Source organism: Glycine max, chromosome 13 (assembly GCF_000004515.6).
Source record: "Glycine max cultivar Williams 82 chromosome 13, Glycine_max_v4.0, whole genome shotgun sequence".
Lineage (NCBI taxonomy): Eukaryota > Viridiplantae > Streptophyta > Magnoliopsida > Fabales > Fabaceae > Glycine > Glycine max.
Window position 1 is genome coordinate 38,614,213 of NC_038249.2, and position 21,203 is coordinate 38,635,415.

Genomic DNA, 21,203 nt, shown 5'->3' on the forward strand with positions numbered 1-21,203 from the left:
ACAATTGTCGACAAATGATGTCAATGCAGCTATAATTGCAATTATGATGAGGTCACAAAGACTTCATTAACCCTGATATAGAGGCCAATTGCATGTATCCCGAACCACTATTTAAAACTTTATTTCAGATCATAATATAGATTAATGGTACGCTTTAATTTATATGTACCATGGTAAAATAATTTTATATTATTATTTAATTATAAATTATTATTTATATTTTTTTAAAATAACTATTTTAAAAATTATATGATTAAAATGATAGTGTAAATTTTTTTTAATACATAATATTTTTTTCTTAATGATATACCCACCAACAACAAGCTAGAACAAGTGTCTAAAAAGAAAAATGAAAACAACATGTTGATGAAGGGTTTGTGTGGTACTCTTACACCATCTATTTATACTAGTGTGTTTCTTTTGCTGTTATACTAGTGTGTTTCTTTTGCTGATTAAAAAAAATAAAGCAATAGTAAAAATAGTATACTATAAAATAACTTTGTACAGTATACCAAATTAGCTTGGAAAATTATAAGTATTGGTCAATTTAATTCATGAAAATACAAAATATGTTTTTAAATTTCTAAAATTAACAAATAATAATACAAATAATTATAATTTTGAAAATTAATATAACTATTATTTAATACTTTTAGGAACTAGAATAATATTTTTTACAACTTGAGGGATTAAATTAGTTTATACTTATAATTTTAAGAACTCATTTGGTTATTACTCATTTTTCTGTTGACTGGTATATAAGAATATAAACATGTGTCATTACTAAAAGACTTTGGCGGCTAGTCTCATCGATCTATATATATCTTAGAAGCAGCTAGATTAATAAACTTGCACTAATTATTTATGAAACTTGAAAGGGATTTGTGGGCATATCCACCATATTTAAGTCATCTCATAAACCCTACACGCCCTTTTCGGTAATTACCGAACTTGGTGTAAACTAACCGGGATGAAAGAGTACCCAGTTCAAATTCTTTTTTGTTTTCCTTGAGATAGAGATTAAAGGTGTTTCTCAACTGGCGTTAAAGATTAAGTCCACTTGTAGTATTTAATTATCGTTAATTCAAAAAAAAATTACACACAAAAAAAATTAACAAATAAATTATCTCATTAAATAAATCAATTCTTACCTATAAAGTAACGACATCTTATCACGATATCAATCTTTTTGAATTTCAAATTTTTTGGCTGGACACACGAAGAAGATTGATATTGGGCTATCGACAATTCCAATTTTCATTGGTTACATAATTTCATGCTTTTTTCATAACTTTTATTTCATATAATTAATTGCCGCTATTAAAAAAATATAATTTCTTTTTTTCTCTCTTCTTTACCTTTTGTAGATACAATTAGGGATGGATCCAGAAAATCATTAAAGGGAGTTTGACTTTTTTTTTGGTGTAGTTTAATTGTTTAAATATTTAATTTTTAACAAATAAATATTTATTAAATAATAACTTCTAAATTTATTTATTAATTTTTAATGTAAAATTAAAGTTGATTTTTATTTCAAATGATACAAGAAAAAAATAATTCATACTAATTTTTTGTTTCAAGTTTTGAACGATTTTTTTGGTCTCACAAACACAATAATAATCAAATAAACAATCATCTCACCATAACAAAAGCGAAACATACTCATTAGATATACAATTTAGTGCCTTAAATTTATAAAAAAAAAATGTGGTTTTAATTTCTGGGCTTGTTCCTCAATTTTAACACTTTTTTTTTTTTAACTTCAAATTGTGAGGAGAAATTAAAAACAGATTTTTATAAAGTCTAGGAACTAAATTTGTTCAATGTGAAAGTTTAGAGACTACAAACAAGATTCAATGAAAATATAAAGACTAAAACATATTTTATCCTAATAACTAAAAGTCATCAAATCTTATCATAATATTATATATATATATATATATATATATATATATATAATGTATTTTGATTTTTTATGAAGTATAATGTAATCTTACTAATAACTAATGTTAATAATTAGATATATAAACAGATAAATTATAATAATACACATAGTATAATTAACCTAGGACAAAACAACAGATAAAAGTCATAAAATATCATTCTTATTATATCTATTATCTAATATACATATCTGTTTGAATTAAATTATAATTAGCGGCAACAAATATTATTAAAAAGATTAATATATAATCATGTGATAACATATATTATTAGATTTATTAATAAGTATTTTTTTACTTATAGTAATATATATTTTATTAATTATTGTATATTTATTAAATTTTTTGAGGGAGGATTGTCAAAAAAAAAAAAGCTTTGTGGGAGGGAGGGGGGCTAAAGCCCCTGCTAGCCCCCCTATATCCGTCTCTGGATACAACTCCTCTTAATTCCCCTCCTCTTTCATCTTTTCAAAATACAAACTAACTTTTAAATAAAATTTTGGCTTAAATAAAAATTTAGTTTCGGTAAGTTCTAGTTTTTTTTTTTTTTTAATTTTGGTTCTTTTAAATGTTTCTTATTCAATTTTAGTTACTTTTAAGAATATATTTTTGTAGTTCATGTAAGTTCACACTTATAGTAACTAAAAAGAATGAGCCATAGTCCAAAAGAGGAGCCTAAAAGATTAAATCGTGGAGAAATTAATTAATTGTTGAGAGTTTCTTAGTTGTGATAATTTCTAAGAGTTCAATCTCATCATAATAATGTTTATGGAAATATCCTATTAAAAAATGCTTGATTGAAGATTAGGAGGAAAGAGATGGAAATATGGGCTATTACTAAAAATATATATATTAAATATTAATTTTATTGAAAAAATATTATTTATAAACATACCTCCTTGTCAAGTCTAATAGACCTTTTTGAATTCTTACAACTTAACCTACTTAACTTGAATGGAATTTTAAAAAACTTGAACCTAATTAACACTGTTTTTCTTAAACATGTTAGGCTAAATCTTAAATGAGTTAGGTTAGTAAGCCCTGTAATGAGTGTCCTAGCCTATTTTTACTCATAGATGGAAGGGCTAATTTTCCATTTGAAAAATAAAATCCTCTTATTTATTTTTTTTTGTGAAATAAGAGGAATAAAATAAGAAATTATAATGTAATATTTTGATAATTATTTATTGATTTGTGTAAGCAGCTTATATTTGGTTCTCAATTTAAAAAAATAAAATACATATTATTTCTATTTTTCCTTAGAAAATCCTCCATTAAACATATATAAATGGTTGCTATCATAATTAAATAGAATATAAGTTTTACATTGTGAAGTGAATAAATTAATGTCAAATTCACAATTAAATGAAGAAAACGTACTTCGCCTTTTTTTAGTTTAGACTAAAACGCAAGAGGAAGAATGGTTAGAAAGTACTACAAGTGAGACTGGGAGAGATCATCATCAAATCAAAAACTAAAATCAAAATTGAAGAAAACTTGGAAAGAATGTTCGCTTAGCACATACTGATTTGCTAGCACTCTTCAAATGCATTATTCCTTTCCCTTCCCACAATATTAATTTGCAATGAATGATCTGAATCTCCACCCCCACATCCACAGTTGCACTCACCCGATCCCTATACGTTGCCTTTCTTCTTTAATCTCTACAAATGTTTTTCTTTTTTTAATAATTCTAAGCCATATGGTGTTAGGGCTTCCGTGTGGAGATTAGGGATTCACACCTTAACCCATATCTATAAAAATAAATTTTTAAAAATAATTAACGTGTACTTTAGCTGCTAAAAAAAGTTACTAAATGCTATTATAATGTTAGCACCTTCAAGATAATTTAATTTATGCTACAACTTCTCGTTTACCCTAAATACAGTAAAAGAAGAAAGATTATATAATTTATTGAAGGCGATATGCAAGTAACCCGCATCACCATGTTAAAGTTTTGCATTAAAATCTAACCAAAAAATAAAAACGAAGAGGAGAAAAAGTTATGCATTAAATTGCAGGTTAATTAATAATTCATAGAACAAGTTGCCATAACTTGCCAATAGTACCACTTATTGATAAGCAACAAGCTCGTTAGTGCATGTTGCATACCTTTTGTTGTTCTAGTTGAGCAAAAATTCCTCTCTTTTGAATGTCTGAGGGAGACATGATTGTTTTAGTTGGAAGAAAAAGTGTAGGAGAGTAATGAGAATGCACTGTTTCTTTTAGCGAAATCAAACATTTTCTTAATAGTGAAGCTGCAAAGTACAGATAGGAAAGAAACCAAAAAAGCTGTTAGATGTCATTATCAAAGGCTTAAAAAGGTGTGGGTAGAAGAGATGGCCATTGAGAGTTACCTCTCTATCATCCATGACCTTAATCATAGATCATCACTAGCATCCATCTAAAGTTATTAAACAAAGTTTCAAGAGTGAGTCAGTATATTTTATATTCTATTTTTTTATCTGTAAATATTAATTATTAATTTATTAATTTTTATTAATAGGAATGTTTGAACGTATGGCTTTTTTTTTTCTTTCACTTCTTGATTAATCATCCAACTAACTTTGTATCTCCTATTTATTATACTATTATATATTAGTGAGGAGAAAGTTGAGGGGCTGGTTAAACTCCAAGAGATGAGTTGGGGTTTGTGACAAGGCCTTATTATTATAAATTTTGCGTTTGTGGGGCTAAAAGATCTTTAATCTCTTCTCTGAGCACACTCTGCCTCTCTTTGCAGAAGCATCAACAAGCTCTCATAGGCCACAGGTACCATTTTTTCTCCCCCTCCCATTCTTTCTTGCAATCCCATGTGACATCTCCTTAGCTCAATCAAAAGTTGGATCAGTCACAGAGTTCAATGTCCTATTGTAGTTTGTGTTTTTACCCCCCCTCCCAGTACAACCACCAGCCACTTCAAGTCATTGAAAGTTGAAATGAATCTGCATACTCTTCACAAATATTTTGGGATGCACACGTAAAGAAAGAAACATCAACTCCAACTCTAACAATCTACTAAAAAAATTTACTATGTCCTTTTACTCCCTTGTTTGTAGATAAAATCCAGACACGTGAGTCAGTCACCAAGATAGCATTTAGTAATTAGCTTTTGTTTGTGTTTTGTTGTGTGTGTTATGAATGTTATCCATTGTGCTAGTGTTATTGGATAGGGAATCTTATGAGGTTGCAATTGCAGGATTTGGTTTTTTGGGATCAGCAGCAGTGGCAGAAGCAGAAGCCTCAACAAGTAACCACAGTTGATAGTGTCAGGAACTAAGCAAAACCAAAGAGTACTACCAACTACCATACCAAAGTACCAATCTCAACAAAAACTACAAGAAACAACCCTTTAGAAGAGTAAAAGAAAAAAAGGAATCTGAATCTCACCCTATAGACACAAGAATAAAAAAAAGGAGAACAATTTTTTAGCATATAGAGTGGGGGTGTCAATTGTCATCACTCATCACACAAGGTGTGCAAACAGCGAAGGGGACTAAATTAACTATGCAGAAGGCACAATAGAAGAAACTGAGGAATGGGCATGAAGAGCACTGGGGGAGAGATTGTTCAAGTCCAAGGAGGGCACATTGTTCGGTCCACAGGTAGAAAAGATAGGCACAGCAAGGTTTACACTGCAAAGGGTCCTCGTGATCGAAGGGTTAGGCTCTCAGCACACACTGCTATTCAGTTCTATGATGTTCAAGATCGTTTAGGCTATGATAGACCAAGCAAAGCCGTGGACTGGCTCATCAAGAAGGCCAAGAATGCTATTGACAAGCTTGCTGAGCTTCCTCCATGGCACCCTAATCCTAACACTACTGCTGCAGATGCCGAGAACAACAACAACAACAATGCAGGGTCAAGTGACATGGCCATTGCAGAACAATCAGAGTCTTCTGGTTACAATTTTCAGCTGCAAAGGCAATTAGGTGAGGACCATGATAACCACCACCATTCAGCTTTCATTCCTTCACCTATTGACACTGATGCAATAGCCTTCTTTCCCACAACCACTGCAACCTCCTCCATCAATTTCCAAACCTACCCTCCTGACATAATCTCAAGAACCAACAACTCCACTGAGGATCTTGGCCTTTCCCTTCACTCCTTCCAAGACCCTGGTTTGATTCATCATGGCCAGTCCCAAGCAGGTGCAAATCAAACACCTTCCAATGACCAAACCCTCTTCTCTGGCTCAACTCAAGTGGGGTTTGAAGCCAATTACCCCAGGATTGTGACTTGGAACAGTGATGCAAGCACAGATATGAACAGAACCGGGTTCATGGTTAATTCACCATCAGCACTTCTAGGCCAAGGTGGTTCTGCTGCGTATTCCCAAAGGGGGACCCTTCAGTCCAGTTTCTCACCATCACTTCGTCCTTGGAGTGACATTCCAATGGCTTCATCAGAACATCATCACAAGTCACAACAAGCTTCCATCTTTGGCAGCAGGTTTTTGTCTGATGCATTGCCAGGGTTCTGCATTCCTGCTAGAATCCAAGGAGAGGATGAGGGCCATGGAGTTGGTAACGACAGGCCATCATCTGCTTCTCCTAATTCTCATCACTGACCACAAACTTGAACTGCACAATACTGCACTGTTCCTTATCTATCAGGTACTTTGCTGGTTATCCATTTCATTTTTTCTTCGACAGTAATGGTAAACAATATCAGAGAAGGAAAAAGGAAAGGGGAAAGGGACCACTTTATGTGATTTGTGCTAACATGTCATCTTTTGTTTTTAATGGAAGAAAGAATGAAAACAGATCAAAGTCATTTCCCATGCAAACCTGCAGATTAAGTAACAAAATTATTGCAATTTGCCCCCACTGACTATTATTAATATTATTATTCCTTTTTTTAAATTCCTCTCATGTATTTTGCTATGCAGGACAGGAGCATTGCCTACCAGACTTTAAAACGTGGGAAGATTAAGATGGACACATTTTGATGATCTACACAATTTTATCTGGTTGGATTCAGCTTTTATATGGCTTTCTTTCCCCCCTACTTATTGCAGCCATTTACATTGGGGCTTTATATATTTTTTAAGGAAAAGAGATATTTATGTATTATGCATTATATTTACCTGATACTTTGCTCATTTTATATATGGCTTTAAGCTGGATTATTCCGTGGTTGTATCCCGTATCGTTTCTTTAATGTCGAGAATAGCATAGTTCATCCAATATCAAGTGAACAGAAGAGGTTTCATGTCAATTCTTGGTGAACCCCACTTCAAGAAAAAATTGAATCTAGTATGGTTTTGATTTAGTTATTCTCCCCTGTAGTAGAAAGACATTTTGGTTTTGTATTTCTGCATCTGCTTCAATTTCAAGTAACACCATCAGGAAGGAACTACAGATGGCTTGTAATGTCTCAAATAATAGGCAAAGTTGTAAAATGTGATCGTGGTTGAGGTTTTGCAATGTTTGATATCTTAGAAAATTGCAGACAAATAAGACTAATACATTGTAAATAAGACTATAAATTGTAAATGTAGTCATGTAGTTGCAAAAAGTCCAAAAACCTTGATGTTAATGTTATAGCCACAATTATAAATGCGGGTACAATTGCTAGTACAATACATTGCAATTGTGGGCTATTTTTCCTAACCTTGGTAATATGGCAAGTTAATTAACTCAATTTTCATTCCATAAAATTCATGTGTAGGTAATTTTTTATATATCAAAGATTTGGAACGGTTAAGACTCTTTTTCATTAAATTTTTTTACGTTAGTGTTCTTGTTAGTATCTTTTATCTCTAAGGAGTAAGGGTATTTGATTTTACATTTACAGAAATTTTCAAAGTAATAAAATTTGTTACTTTGAAAGAGATGAATGTTGGAGTCTTGAGAAACCTAAAAACAAACACACACTAACTGTAAATGGAGTTAAAGAGATAACATGAGAACTTTTTAAGGATGAAGATTAAAACTGACAATATGCGAAAATTTGAAGAATTAAAGAGATAACATGAGAACTTTTTAAGGATGAAGATTGGGATTAAATCATTATTCTAATTGTGATCCAATGTAGTTGTAGTATCAAGTATATTATCGTACTGTTATAAATTGTTTGCTTGCTTGATTTTGTCTGAGTCGGTTATTGCTTTGTGTTTATTACAAATGCAGACAAATCTATATGCCCAAACAAATTTTCAACAACTTAGATTCCAAACATAACAAAATAAACAAACCTCCAATCCAAATCTCCTACTATGAAGACCCGTATGACCAAAACAACGAACCTTTATCCCCAAAAGCAATTATGATAGTACCTGTTAAAAGCAAACACAAACACAACGTCCTCTTCAACTTTAACGCCAACATAGTAACATGAAAGCAACCACAAAACTCATGCCTCCTACACTTCACATAAAACAGAGAAGCCAAAACCATCCACCTTACAACAATCCCTTCCCCAACCGACACGGTACATCATGGAGCAAATACAAAGAGTTAACACCATTTTTGTCCCCCAAAAAATTAATGTTTCAACTCTTTAATCTCAGATTCACATGTTATCACTTTGGTAACTAACAAAATTTAACCTGCCATTTCTTCAATCCTTCAAATACTTACGTATCATCATCACTTCATTTCTTAAAAAGAAAAAATCTATACGTCACAAAAATAGTCTTTCTGCTAGCATGTGTACCGTGATGCTTAGGTAGCATTGCCGTGTGGATGCTTAAGAGGCATTTAATAGACTCTACATAAGCACTTAATGTGCTACATAAGGCTCCATTAAATGGAGTTTTGATGGAGGGTAACGTAGAGACTATCGCGGTGACATTTTCAATAGTCAAAATAACAACACAACTTTGATAGATGAAAGTAATGCCACAGCCCACATGAATATGTGAAATTCCTTTGCATTTTGCATTTGTGTAGCCCCCAATTGTGTATAAGGCAGGCAGCAGAATGACTTGATAATGTAAATTAGTTTTTCCACAATTACATATCAACCAATCTAAAGTTGGCGTTGGTATGACTTTACGGTGTAAAACTGTTTATATTTCAAGAGCTTTGAAATCAAACTATGTAAAATTTAATTACAGAAATGTTAAAACGGTAGAAAAGAGAAATAAATTGGAAAGTAGGGGTTTCAGACTTTAAATAGCCATGCATTACTTCTGCTCTAGTAATGTTGGTTCCATATCATACGTATCCCAAAAAAGTCAGGGATTGACTCAGAGCCTTATGATTTAAATGCTGATCCTACCTAGCTAGAATCTTAATTATGCTAACAAAAGGGGCGTGAATTTGTAATATAGGATTATAGGACGGCAGAGGAGAAACAACTTGCTGGCTCATTTGTCTAAATTTTGCACTCCACTGACGTTGATACGTAGAAAATGTGTTATTGCTATTCTATGTTCTGGTGGCGTCACATAATTGCCTACGAAATTAACACAAATTTTCCCTTTCCCTTAAAACTCTCCCAATTAAATGCCTGAAAGGGCTAACTGAAAACAGTAGCAGATGGAGAAGCAGTAGGTGTAAGGCATTAATTTTGATTCCTCCCAAGCTTCATATATTTACTTTATCAAAATTGATATTGGATCTTTATATCATTTAGGAGGACCGGTATTAGCAGACCTACTTATATTAATGTGTCATTGACTGCTGAACAGAATATTGTGTTCATGGTAATGGGCCTCTTGTTAATGTTGTGTGATATCCTATTTTGTGTCGATTAATTGGTTCTTTCCCATTGCAGCTCTGTGACTGCTATTGATATTTATGTGCCCTGCTCATATGTCCATGAAGGATGATTGAAGTTAAACATAACATAAGGGTAGCTAAGGACGGTTTGGGTCAGGAGAAATTTAATCCAAATCCAACAAGGTGAGTGGTGAGAACGGTTTTTTTACATTTTTTTTAACTTAATAGGATCGTTGATTGATTGTGTAAAGATGCGTGAATTATTTTAAATTTTCACTATCTTGCATTTCTATGCATAAAAAAAAACACATCTTCGTAGAATAGATTGGTTTGAATGAGTCACAAATATACTATTAATATTTTTTCATTTAAAAAGTAAACAGATTTTTTTTTAAAAGGGGAAAGTTGAGGTTAAATTGGGGTGAATGAAATTTATCAAACCAAAACCTAATTCGCAATAATCAAGTGACAACAATTTCTATCCAAACAATCCTAATTTTTTATAATTTTTAGTTTGGTTGAATTTATATTTACTAAATACTATTTAGACCCCTATCCAATCTTAATTATTTATAGGGGTCCAAATGACAACCTTTTTATATGGATAATTAGGAATATAAACAAGTTGATTTAGTTTCAATTTAAGGAAAACTAAATTTAAATAAATTACATTTAATTGGATTAATTTAATTTGGTTTTTAAACTGATTTGAGCAAAATAAAATCAAAATTTTTAATTTATTATGACTCTTTAGATTAAGTTAAAATATAAATAGTTATATTTTGAGTTTTTATCTTCATATGCTTTGTAAGAAAATTATAATGCTACAAACTACTTTTTATTTTATTTTATAATTTTAGAAGAAACCTAAATTAATTCTAAACATATTTCATTACTCCGTATTATTATTATTATTATTATTATTATTATTATTTTATTATTATTATTATTATTATTATTATTATTATTATTATTATTATTATTATTATTATTATTATTGATATTTTGCTTGTAAAAAATAAAGCTGATAATTTGTAATATTTGGGCTTGAGGGCCGTTAGATGTGCGTTTCTATGTTAGCTGTTACTTCCTGCACCTTAAAATTCCTTCCCGCCCCTCTGTATTTTCTAATTTCCAAAATGATCCTCTTTTTTTTCTCTCATCCCACTCGCCTACATATTTGAGCTCCATCTTCTCCATAAAAAGAATATCCAAGGAAACTTACACATGATATCAGCTACCTGAACAAGTGCCACACTTGAATCCATGTTGAAGGCTAGGTCTTATGCAACAATTTAGTTTCGGCTTTTTGATGAAAATAGGTTAAAACAGAAAATAATATCACAAAATATGTTTCGTTGAAATTTTTAATAATGATTATCTAAAAAAAGAAATGTCTAATAATGAGCTCAAGATAATAAACCCCATAAATTTTGTCTTGCAATAAAAAAAAATATGTCAGTTATTTAAGAATTTCTATGATACTTTTTTTAAAACATTTAATTATTTTGTCTTGCATATAATTTTAATTATTTATTATTTATTATTTAATTTTTTTTCAAAAATAATTGCTAAAATATTGAAAGGACTTTTATATATAATTTATGTAGTTATGGAAAAAAAGTAATATTATTTTTTATGTGGTCAATATTGATTTTAATGGAAATTAAATATTTTTTTAAATTATTAAATTGTATTTTTAATTAATTTAATATGAATTTATCATTTTAAACAAGTAAATAAAGTTATTTATTAAAATAAAAATTTAATTTTTAATATAATTTTTTAAAAAATCATATATATATATATATATATATATATATATATATATATATATTGAAAAAAGAAAAAAAAAGAATAAGAAAATAATAAACAAAGTGAATATTGTGTGAAAAGAAAGAATGAGATAAACTTAAAAAAAAATTACTCCCCTATGCAATCATAAATTGTCATATATAATAAATTAATTAAATTTTAAAGTAAAAGAATTTGAGTTTAATGATGATGCATGAAACTCAAATTACAAATCATCGTTGTTTCATTGATATGAATTTTAAAGTAATTTTATAAAAATTAATAAATTTATCATATATAATAATTTATAATTAAATAATAATGTAATTTTTTTTTATAAAAAACTTACTAATTTCTTTATTACTAGTTTGATAATGTGTTTTTTTTTTGGATTGATAGATAGGTATGGAAATTAAACTAAAAATAATAATAATACTATATGATCTTTAATTTAAGATATAATTTAGAAAGAGCTTTTATAAGACATTTTACTATTTCTATAAATTATATTTTTTCCATTATTTATCCTTATTAAATAATTTAAGTATTAGTGTTTTTTATTGGTAATGGTGAATGCATAATGGTCTTAGACTTTGATATTTTTACATCATCTTTAATGGATAAAATTGGTAAATTAGTAACATTTAAAAAACCCATAAAACTAACTATTTACTTCCTTTGATTGATATATATATGTATGTATATTTGTTGCTCAAGAGGGTCTAGGAGTCCCCGAAAGAAGTTTTTTTTTATAATTTCAATATGGTTATTTCATGTCAGTAATACAATTAGGAATATTATCAAACGAATGTGGATTGGCAAATAACAGAGATGCTCTCGTTAAGGAGTGAACGACTTGTTTGCGAATAAGACTGAATGAAGAGTTGTGAATTAGACTCAGATTTCTTGGAGCGTGCCTCAGCATTGACCCGAGAAGAGAATACCATATTGTCGTGAAGTTGTTTATAATCGGTCTCAAATATGACGTTGATGAATGATTGGAGGCCACTGGCTTTAGCTTCGTGAATGGAAGGGTTTCCAGCTCAAATAAACTTTTATTAAAAACCATCAAGTGTCTTATATTAAGGATAAAAAGGAGTTTTTTTTTTATTTTTATGGTGAATGACTAAAAATATAATATGAAAAAGATTGGTATAAAAAATTTCAAAAACATTAATTACATAATTAAAGAGTTTATTAATTTTTATTAAATTACGTTTTTAAAATGCGCGTAGCAAAATATCATAATCCAGATGAAAATATGTCTAAACAAAAGTCATATTAATATGTCAACTCGGAGTTACGAGAAACTTTCCGTCATTTGATTATCAACGTACGTAAACCTTGGAAGTCAATAACAAATTCCCATGAGTTCCCACTTTCCTTCCACGCATTATCGATAGCAATCTGCGTTTAGAAGTGTCGTTTGTTTAATTAATAGTATTAATTAATGAACGAAATTGTATTGAGCAACTTGCAACCTTTATCCGAAAAATCAATGCTCAATAAATTGTATTAACTTGCACTTTAAAAAAATTGTCCTTCAAATTTGATTCTTGGTTCTTTTCCTCCAAATTTAAAATTGATTATTATCGTTTCCTAATTTGAAAATAATCCATTTTTTTGTTCTCATCAAAGTTTTTTTTATGACACCAAAAACAAAATCAAAGTTATTTTTGTTTTATGGTGATGTGTTAGGTAAATACTAAAAGTGGACTATCACTTTTAATTTTTTAGTATCATTCTAAAGGGGAGTATTTTTAGTATTTTAGAGTATGTTGACATTTATGATGTATTTGTTTTTATCTTGAACAAAACACATTATTATGATGTGAAAGTTTTCTATCTGTTTGATCTCTTTAATCAAATTTTACTGTCTGTTTTGCATGATCTGTTTATTGTCTTATGCTCAGTTATAAGTTTTATGCTTTGTAATATCAAAGATGATCGACTAGTTAATTAACGTTGGTGAAAGATATTTAATATCCTAATAACCATTTTCTCTTCCTTAAGAAATCAAACTAAGGAAGCTCAAAGCGACAACAAATATTTTTGAAGACTTCCTAGATATATCAGAGATACCATTCACAAGACAATATTTTTCCTTGTGGTAAGAGGGAAAAATTTGTGTAAATCATCATGTGTCCGTAACTTATATCTGTTTGGCAAGAAGATAGGATTGTGAGTCTTACACTTAACCAATTTCTATGTGATTTCGGTTGAAGTTTAAAGAGATTTTGTTTCAAAATTAATTGTGGTTCTTAACTTGGATAGAACAGCCAAATACGACTGGTTAAGCTTGAAATTTCGTTTTTAGGAACTAAATGTTGTATCTAAAATGACACAAATCAGTATAAAAATTCTCATATTTTTAATTATTCTCTTATTTCTTATTTAACTAACCATCATGTTTTAAATATTTTTAAACTTGTTTTCAAAAAAGTTTTGATAAGAAGATTTTTTTAAAAGATTGGTATAATACTTTTACATAGTCTTTCAAACAAACAATACTTAGTCTTTCATACAGATTTGCAAAAATTGTTTGAAACATGATTAAACCCCTTATGTTTTCCGTGTCTTACATATTTATAGGGATTTGGGTTGCGCTTATCATGAACAACAAAAGCAAAATTGTCACAAAAGGTCAATTACTTTGTTCTTAATTTTCTTTTTTGTTTGATTTGTATTATGTCGTTTATCCCCCTCCTTTATACTTTCAAAATGCCATATATAATTCCAGGAAATACAAATAAGAGATTCATGTTGTGAGGACAATTTATGTTGAGAGTGGTGCTTTGAGTGTTTTAATGAGTAGCATTGATCATGGTTGACCTTACGTTCGTTCGAGTCGACTATAAATTGATTATAATATGCATTGTCTTAAAGTTTATGCTACTTTGCGTTGGCTATTGGCGTACGCTATTAGTATCAACTTGGGCCAACTTGCTTCAACAATGTGTACTATCAACCCCTTTTTTTAGTTAGTGTTGAGTTTAACATCGATTTTGTGCCCAACACAACATAACAATAACCATTTTTTATGGAACTTTAGCTTCAAGCGTTATAGTGTTGGATAAGTGGTAGCCAACAGAAGTCTATTTGGATACAAGTTATAAATATTTTTGACAAATATAGATTATTTTTCAATAAATAAATTCTTAAAATCACTTTTAGTCTTAAATTCAAACAGATTCAAATAAACATTTAACATTGCCTTTCACATTTTAAATCGATGCTAAAATGCAAATTTTTTGTAGTATATGAAACATGGTTAAGATATGAATATGTATAACTAATATGAACAATAAAATTCTTTGAGTATTAATAAAATCATACATCTAAAATTTGAATTTAAGAATCATATATCAATTAATCTATACGTTTGGTGATAATTTTTGTTTTATTTCTCACCTTTTTAATCTCGATCATCTGATTGAAAATTATATATCTCGTAGCTTATTTTTTCAGTGTGCACTGGTGTACCGCATTCTTTTGATTCTCCTTGTGTATAAACAGAGGTATACAATCGTCACAATTGCCTTTTATTCTTATAGTAAACAATTGTTGTTACTGTCAAACAAATAACAGTACTTCTCTACACTCCCATTCCCATAAATTGTTTTACTTTTACCAGATAAAGATGAGTGAGTACTGTCAATGTTCAACAGTCAAAAGCCTTGAAAAAATGGGAGTTTCTTGTTAGTTAAGACCAATGACTTTTATAGCCACAATGGAAGAAGAAAATATCCATTAGAAAAAGACCGTAGACTTTGGCCATTTTTTCACTCCACACGGAGCCAAAGCCAAATCCAAAGCCAACAACAACGCCACCAACTCAACAACAGGAAAGTCCTCATAAACCCCATAACCCAAACCAAAACCCATTGTCTCCTTCTCCTCCTTCTTTCTCCCTCTCTCTCATACACAAAGAGGCCATGGGTTACTTGGACGATGATCATGATCATGACACATTCCACGACCACAACGACTTCAACAGAAGGATACTCATCATGGCTATAGTTTCCTTATCAGTGGTATTGGTTCTTGTCTTTACACTTCACCTCTACGCAAGGTTTTTCCTCCGCCGCAGAGCCGCCATATACCAACTCAGCCTCAACGTGGCACACGCACACGCCGAGCCAGACAACAACACAGGGCTCGACCCTGTCCTCATCACCACCCTCCCCACCTTCCCCTTCAAACAACCAAACAACGATTCTGTGGAGTGTACCGTGTGCTTGAGCGTTCTAGAAGATGGAGAACAAGTGAGGCTTCTTCCCAATTGCAAACACAGCTTCCACGTCGGTTGCATCGACACGTGGCTTGCTTCGCACTCCACGTGTCCCATTTGCCGGACCAAGGCCGAACCGGTCCGGCTCGAACCGCAGCCGCGTGAGGGCCCCACCGGCTCGGTTCTTCTCGATGTTGTTGCACCCACGGCTCCGCTATTGTTTGAAAACGTGGAAGGAACCTTGGATGGTGCTAATAATAATGGGTCACCTAAGGTTAGTGGTTCGAATTCGAGGTTGAGTTCGTTCAGAAGGATTCTTAGTAGGGACAGATCGATGAGGAGGATTCAACCTTCTAGCCATGATGATGTTGAACATGATTTAGAGAGGCAGTGACAAATTAATTAATTATTGAGGTACCAATACCAAGTATCTGGTTTTATTAATTATTATATTGTTTGTTGATCGATTTTCTCGTCATACAGATTGATACACACGGAAAGAGCTTGGGAAAAAAAAATTGTCAAGGTGACATATAACACGGTTTTGAATTGTTATTTTATACATGTTAGTCAAATATGAGTGATTATTTTGTATTGAATTTGATTTGATTGCTCGTATATTGCTGTGATTATATATATATATATATACATATATTGTAAAAAGGATTTGGTGTTTGGTAACCTAAATTAACATAACAATGACGGTGGAGATATAATATTGTAGATTAGGGGGTAGACCATGTGAGCTTAGTAAAGATTAATTAACGGATTATTTGTAGATTAGTGCGTGTGTCTTTTAAATTTCGTAGTTGGTTTTGTTCTATTGCGGCCTTATTACCATATAGTGAATGAGCTTCGGTGGGAAGTCAAAAATCAGGAGCCTCATATTTGGGATTCTTGTTGACTTGCTCCTATAAATATAATGTATAAACAAGAAGGTGCCAAACCCCAGATTGACGATCTAACTTTCAGTTTCACACAGAATAAAATGGATTTGAGTCTCTTGCTGTCATCCACTGCATTATTATAATGACCAAGTATGCAACCAAACAATTAGCTTCGATTTTATTTACTTCTACCCTAGTTAATCACTTATTAAGCTACAATACTAGTTGGGCAATTTTCAAAAGCAACCCTAATATAGCAAACAATAATGAATACAATTGCACAAAATTGTGTTTCAAAGGAATCACTTAAATCTTTCCTGTTTAGTTGAATTTGGATAGAGAGCTATATATGGTTCTGTAAAATGTAGGAATACGGGGTAGGGAAGGGCATGGGTGGTTTCTCCCTCCCTACCTTTCCATTGCCACATAGCTCCATTCCTGTTAGGGATATGAAAAATTGATTCCAAACCCCATCCTTGTCAAGGATTGAGAAAACCCTTTCTTACTTTTGTCATTTTTTTGGTTGATTTCATATTTTAAAAAATAAATAACAACTCAAAATACATTTTTGAATTAAATGATACACATAAAAAATGGATGCTCAATTTTTTTAAAAAAAGAAATGAAAGAATCAGACATTTGATTTTTTTCATCAATAGTACAAAAAAGTACGTAAATTTAAATTTATAATTCAATTGTTAATGGGTCGGATTCATGGTAATTAAGTATCTAATTATGACATCAGTAAAGTCCTTGGAGGGCAGGGATTTTGGTCTCTTTGAGTTTTCGTTTCTCCTCTCCTCCCTTCCAAGCAAATCAAATTAATAAGGAAAACTAAAATAAAGATCTCTCCCTTTAAAAAAAAATTAAAGATCTCTCTCTTTCTTTCTCTCTAATTTTTTATACTGCATTCTTTCTCTCAATTTTCATCTTATCGAATACTATCTTAAGTAATTCTTTGGAGAATATAAAAAATAGACATTAAAACAACTTTGCTTTCTTAATTGGATTAATGTATTCGATTTGCATTAGATTAGTTGGAATTTAACAAATGTTAAAGGTTCAAAAGAAAACAAAAGGCGAAACTTTTAGTTTATACAAAGATTAAACTGAAAAGAATTATATTAATTAATAAGAATTAAAGATATATTTAATTACAAATGTTATACAGAAAATGTAAAATTTTAATCTTTACAGAGTTTGACTGTTTGAGTAATTTATAAGTAGAGCCATGATGATATATACTCAAAGCCCATGCCTAAATTGAGAAGTGCATTATATTTTTGACATAACACTTTGACAAATGGTTGTCCTATTGTTAATTAATACCATATATATATATATATTGATTAATTTCAATCTTGACGGTAATTAAGCTCTGACTTATAAATCCCAACAACTCTTCATAGACTTCTAGGTAAAATCTTTAAAAAGTAAAAGATCCTTTTTGTATCAAGCTTAAAGATCTCGATTTATAAGGCATGCATAATTATGCATGACATGGTCAAATTACATATATCCAGCGACTTCTTTGAAGACTAGCTAGGGACCACCTGATAAATGCAACATCAGAAATACTTTCTCAAGTGACAGCTATTGAGAGGTTTTGTCTTTGAAAGTGCTACTATTCTATTAGATTTTGTAAATGTTAATTTTTTACATTGTCATAAAAAATTTGTAAAGGGTTTGCAATATTAGTAGTGTAAATTTTTTTTATATATACAGATTCATCTTAACTCAAGATTACATCCATTTCTTGGTATCTTATCCAGATTCTATAATTTTCAATACATTTTAAAAAATGTGTGACTGGCACTCCTTATTATTAAAGTGCACTAGCTTTGAAATCTCTCCTATAAAGACTTTGACACTTCTCTGCAATTCATTTAGTTAGTCAAGTAAGTTGATGTAATCCATATGATTGTTTTAGTAGGTGTGATTTGCTCAATATGATGGTACAAATGAAGTAGATGGCGCTAAAATTTCCTTGTTTAAAATGATATATATATATATATATATATATATATATATATATATATATATATATATATATATATATATATATATATTTATATATTTGCCGCAGTCACATTTTGCATAGTGTTGGATGTTAGATTTATATCATCTGTGAAAAATAATATGTGATGTACCTCGCAAAATTCAAGTTTGTCTGAAAAATTATATTAGAAATTGCGAAGTAGAGAAAGCTAGAAATTGGTGACAGATTAGGTTGAAAAGAAACCTTTGGCAGATGAGTAGTTCTTACATAGGCACACACCCAACAATTCAGCTTCAGGCACAACCAATTATAAAATTAGTTAATTACACATGTAACACAATTAAAAATGAAAAAATAACAAGAAAAGTGATCAACCGGTGACAAGCTCACAATTGGTTTGGCTCTTGCGAGAAATCAGAGCTAATGCGGTTGTGTTAGCATATGAGAGGAGAATTTAATCAGAAGTCTACTTTGTTGTTCTATAATGAGAATTTTTTTTTCACTATGAGTTCATTTGTGCCTCGTTTCATTTGTTCTTGCAATATTAACCATGATACGAATTATTCATCTCTTAAAGGGATAAAAAGTATGCTAATGAACATAAGAAAAAGGCAATGGTTTCATCATCAATTTCTAAAATTCTAATATCATCCGCTGGACTGCTACAGCCTAAGTGGACTAAACCACATTGTATTTGGTTGCGGCTATTCATGTCAGTTTAGCAAATTCAGATAGGATTCAAGGAGGTAAGGTTGGTATGGAACTATGAAACTTTATTAGGTGGCAGCAACCAGAAATGGGGGAGATGTTGCATTGAACTGTAATGGTTCTGTTGTACAAAATGGTCTACATACATTACTAGTGGCTTGGTTAGAGATGAAAACGGAGCTTCCTAGTTGGAATTGCAGTGAAGTTAGGAGTTTGTTCAATCTTGGATGCTGAACTTCAGGGAATTTATCATGGGTTTTGGAATACAGCCTCCGCGTTAATTACTAATGGGTTTGCTCGAACTCTTCCTTGTTATGCACGAGTGTTGGTCTATTCATGAGATTCATAAAGAAAGTGGTCACATCTTCTGAATGCATGTCCTGAGAGAAACTAATCAAGTTGCTGTAGCACTAGTAAACCATGGTCTTAATTTGAATAGTTAGTCTATGATTTTTATTTTTTTTTACTTTCCTCTATAATGCCTTATTGGTATATGCTTCTTGTTCTTGTTTTTTAGTGTTCTTTTGTTTGAAGCTTAGCCATTTTTATTAAAATGAAAAAAAAAAACAAAAAAACGTTGTATTAGATCAAGGTTTGGTTAAAACAGCAATGTGAGTATGTGACATACTAAATTTATGGACAGCACATAGGCTGAGAGAGCAAAGTAGAAGACTTTATTTAGTTCTTTTGGAAAAATTCTAGACTCTAGTGAGGTAAGCCAATATATCTGCACCAATTATAAAGCAAATAATTAGAAATTTAGAACCATGAGCACTTCGAGTTCGCCTGAGTTAAGATTTAGAGCAGACTCTAACGAAAGTGAGACTCAGAAGTCAGAAACTATATCAGTATGAGAAAAAATTACCTCCGAATAGTGATTTCAACCCCCGAAGGTCAATGCAATCATAAGACCATTTTAGCAGAGGACATAACACAACCTTCCATTTACTCAAATTCAATTTTGAATGAGGTGCAATCTCCTTCAAAATGGTGGTTTTAATCAATCAATACTTTGCTAGCAAAACTACAAATTTGGAAGCAGCTGAGCATAACCACTGATTACCATGAAACAATCCGTGAAGGTGAAACTATAAACAAAAAATGAGTGGTGACAATAAATGACGAAAACCACCTCCAATTCCAAACAACTCCACTGTACCCACTTGTGTCTTCACCGGACATCGTTCCCATAGATGACGCCGACCCCGAGAAACTTCCATTGTTCACTAACAAACTGCATCACAAAATTGGGCCTTAAATTTTCAGAACCCAAACTATTTTTTTAAAAAAAGAATCTGAACTCAATTAATTACCTACCTAGAAGGGAACTTGCAATTACCAAAACCTGAAAAATTAAATTATATACAAAAAAAAACAGCAAACATAGCAACAATAAAATTCGAGGGAATGAAGAAGAAAAAAGAAAAACGGGTGGGTGTGGGTGAACTGACTGGGGTTGAAGGAGGTAATGGCGGCGTTGTTGCCGAAGTTGCAATTCTCTTCGGAGATAGCGTGTTTGCGGAAATAATCGTTGAAAGCGTACGACGCCGTATTCTGCATATTGGAAGGGTCGAAGCAGGGTCCTCCTCCGTGGATTGCTCCGCAATCGGCTCCGCCGGCGCCGCAGGCCCACTCCACCGCCGACTGCAGCGCCGCGTCCTCCGCGTTGTTCTTCGCCACGCACCACACCTCCCTTCCCGGCGCGTCGCCAGCGACAAAGCCCCAAAGAAGAATAATAATTAAGAAGCGGCACAGAGCAAATCCTTCTCTCTTCGACATTGTATAACCAGTGAACTCAACTCAATGAGCGATAGCACCATGTTGTTGTTGGATTTGGATGTCACAAAATCAAAACGTCAAACGTTGCAACTTGCACCAGTGGGCAAAAACACCAAAAGGGGCCCCTTTTAGAAATTATTTACCAAAAATGGGGCCCTTTTGAAATTATGCCTGGAGGGGGTCACTTTT

The 21,203-nt window shown here is 31.5% G+C and overlaps 3 protein-coding genes across 3 annotated transcripts; 2 read left to right on the forward strand and 1 right to left on the reverse strand.

The window, feature by feature from the left end:
• The first annotated feature begins 4,510 nt into the window (after positions 1-4,510).
• LOC100814907 (transcription factor TCP4) lies at positions 4,511-7,375 on the forward strand. The gene is made up of 3 exons (XM_003543263.5): positions 4,511-4,715; positions 5,143-6,562; positions 6,838-7,375. The coding sequence occupies exon 2, from the start codon at positions 5,482-5,484 to the stop codon at positions 6,514-6,516; it is 1,035 nt and encodes a 344-aa protein (XP_003543311.1). The 5' UTR covers positions 4,511-4,715; positions 5,143-5,481; the 3' UTR covers positions 6,517-6,562; positions 6,838-7,375.
• Positions 7,376-14,861: 7,486 nt separating this feature from the next.
• On the forward strand, positions 14,862-16,304 carry LOC100796057 (RING-H2 finger protein ATL40). Its single transcript, XM_003541846.5, has 2 exons — positions 14,862-16,055; positions 16,125-16,304. The coding sequence occupies exon 1, from the start codon at positions 15,346-15,348 to the stop codon at positions 16,033-16,035; it is 690 nt and encodes a 229-aa protein (XP_003541894.1). The 5' UTR covers positions 14,862-15,345; the 3' UTR covers positions 16,036-16,055; positions 16,125-16,304.
• A 3,845-nt stretch (positions 16,305-20,149) lies between these two features.
• Positions 20,150-21,117, reverse strand: LOC100796582 (PLASMODESMATA CALLOSE-BINDING PROTEIN 5). Its single transcript, XM_041008456.1, has 4 exons — positions 20,687-21,117; positions 20,553-20,580; positions 20,299-20,469; positions 20,150-20,215 (listed from the first exon to the last, which is right to left on the reverse strand). Exons 1-4 carry the CDS (start codon positions 21,012-21,014, stop codon positions 20,191-20,193), a joined length of 552 nt encoding a protein of 183 aa, XP_040864390.1. The 5' UTR covers positions 21,015-21,117; the 3' UTR covers positions 20,150-20,190.
• Positions 21,118-21,203: the final 86 nt, after the last annotated feature.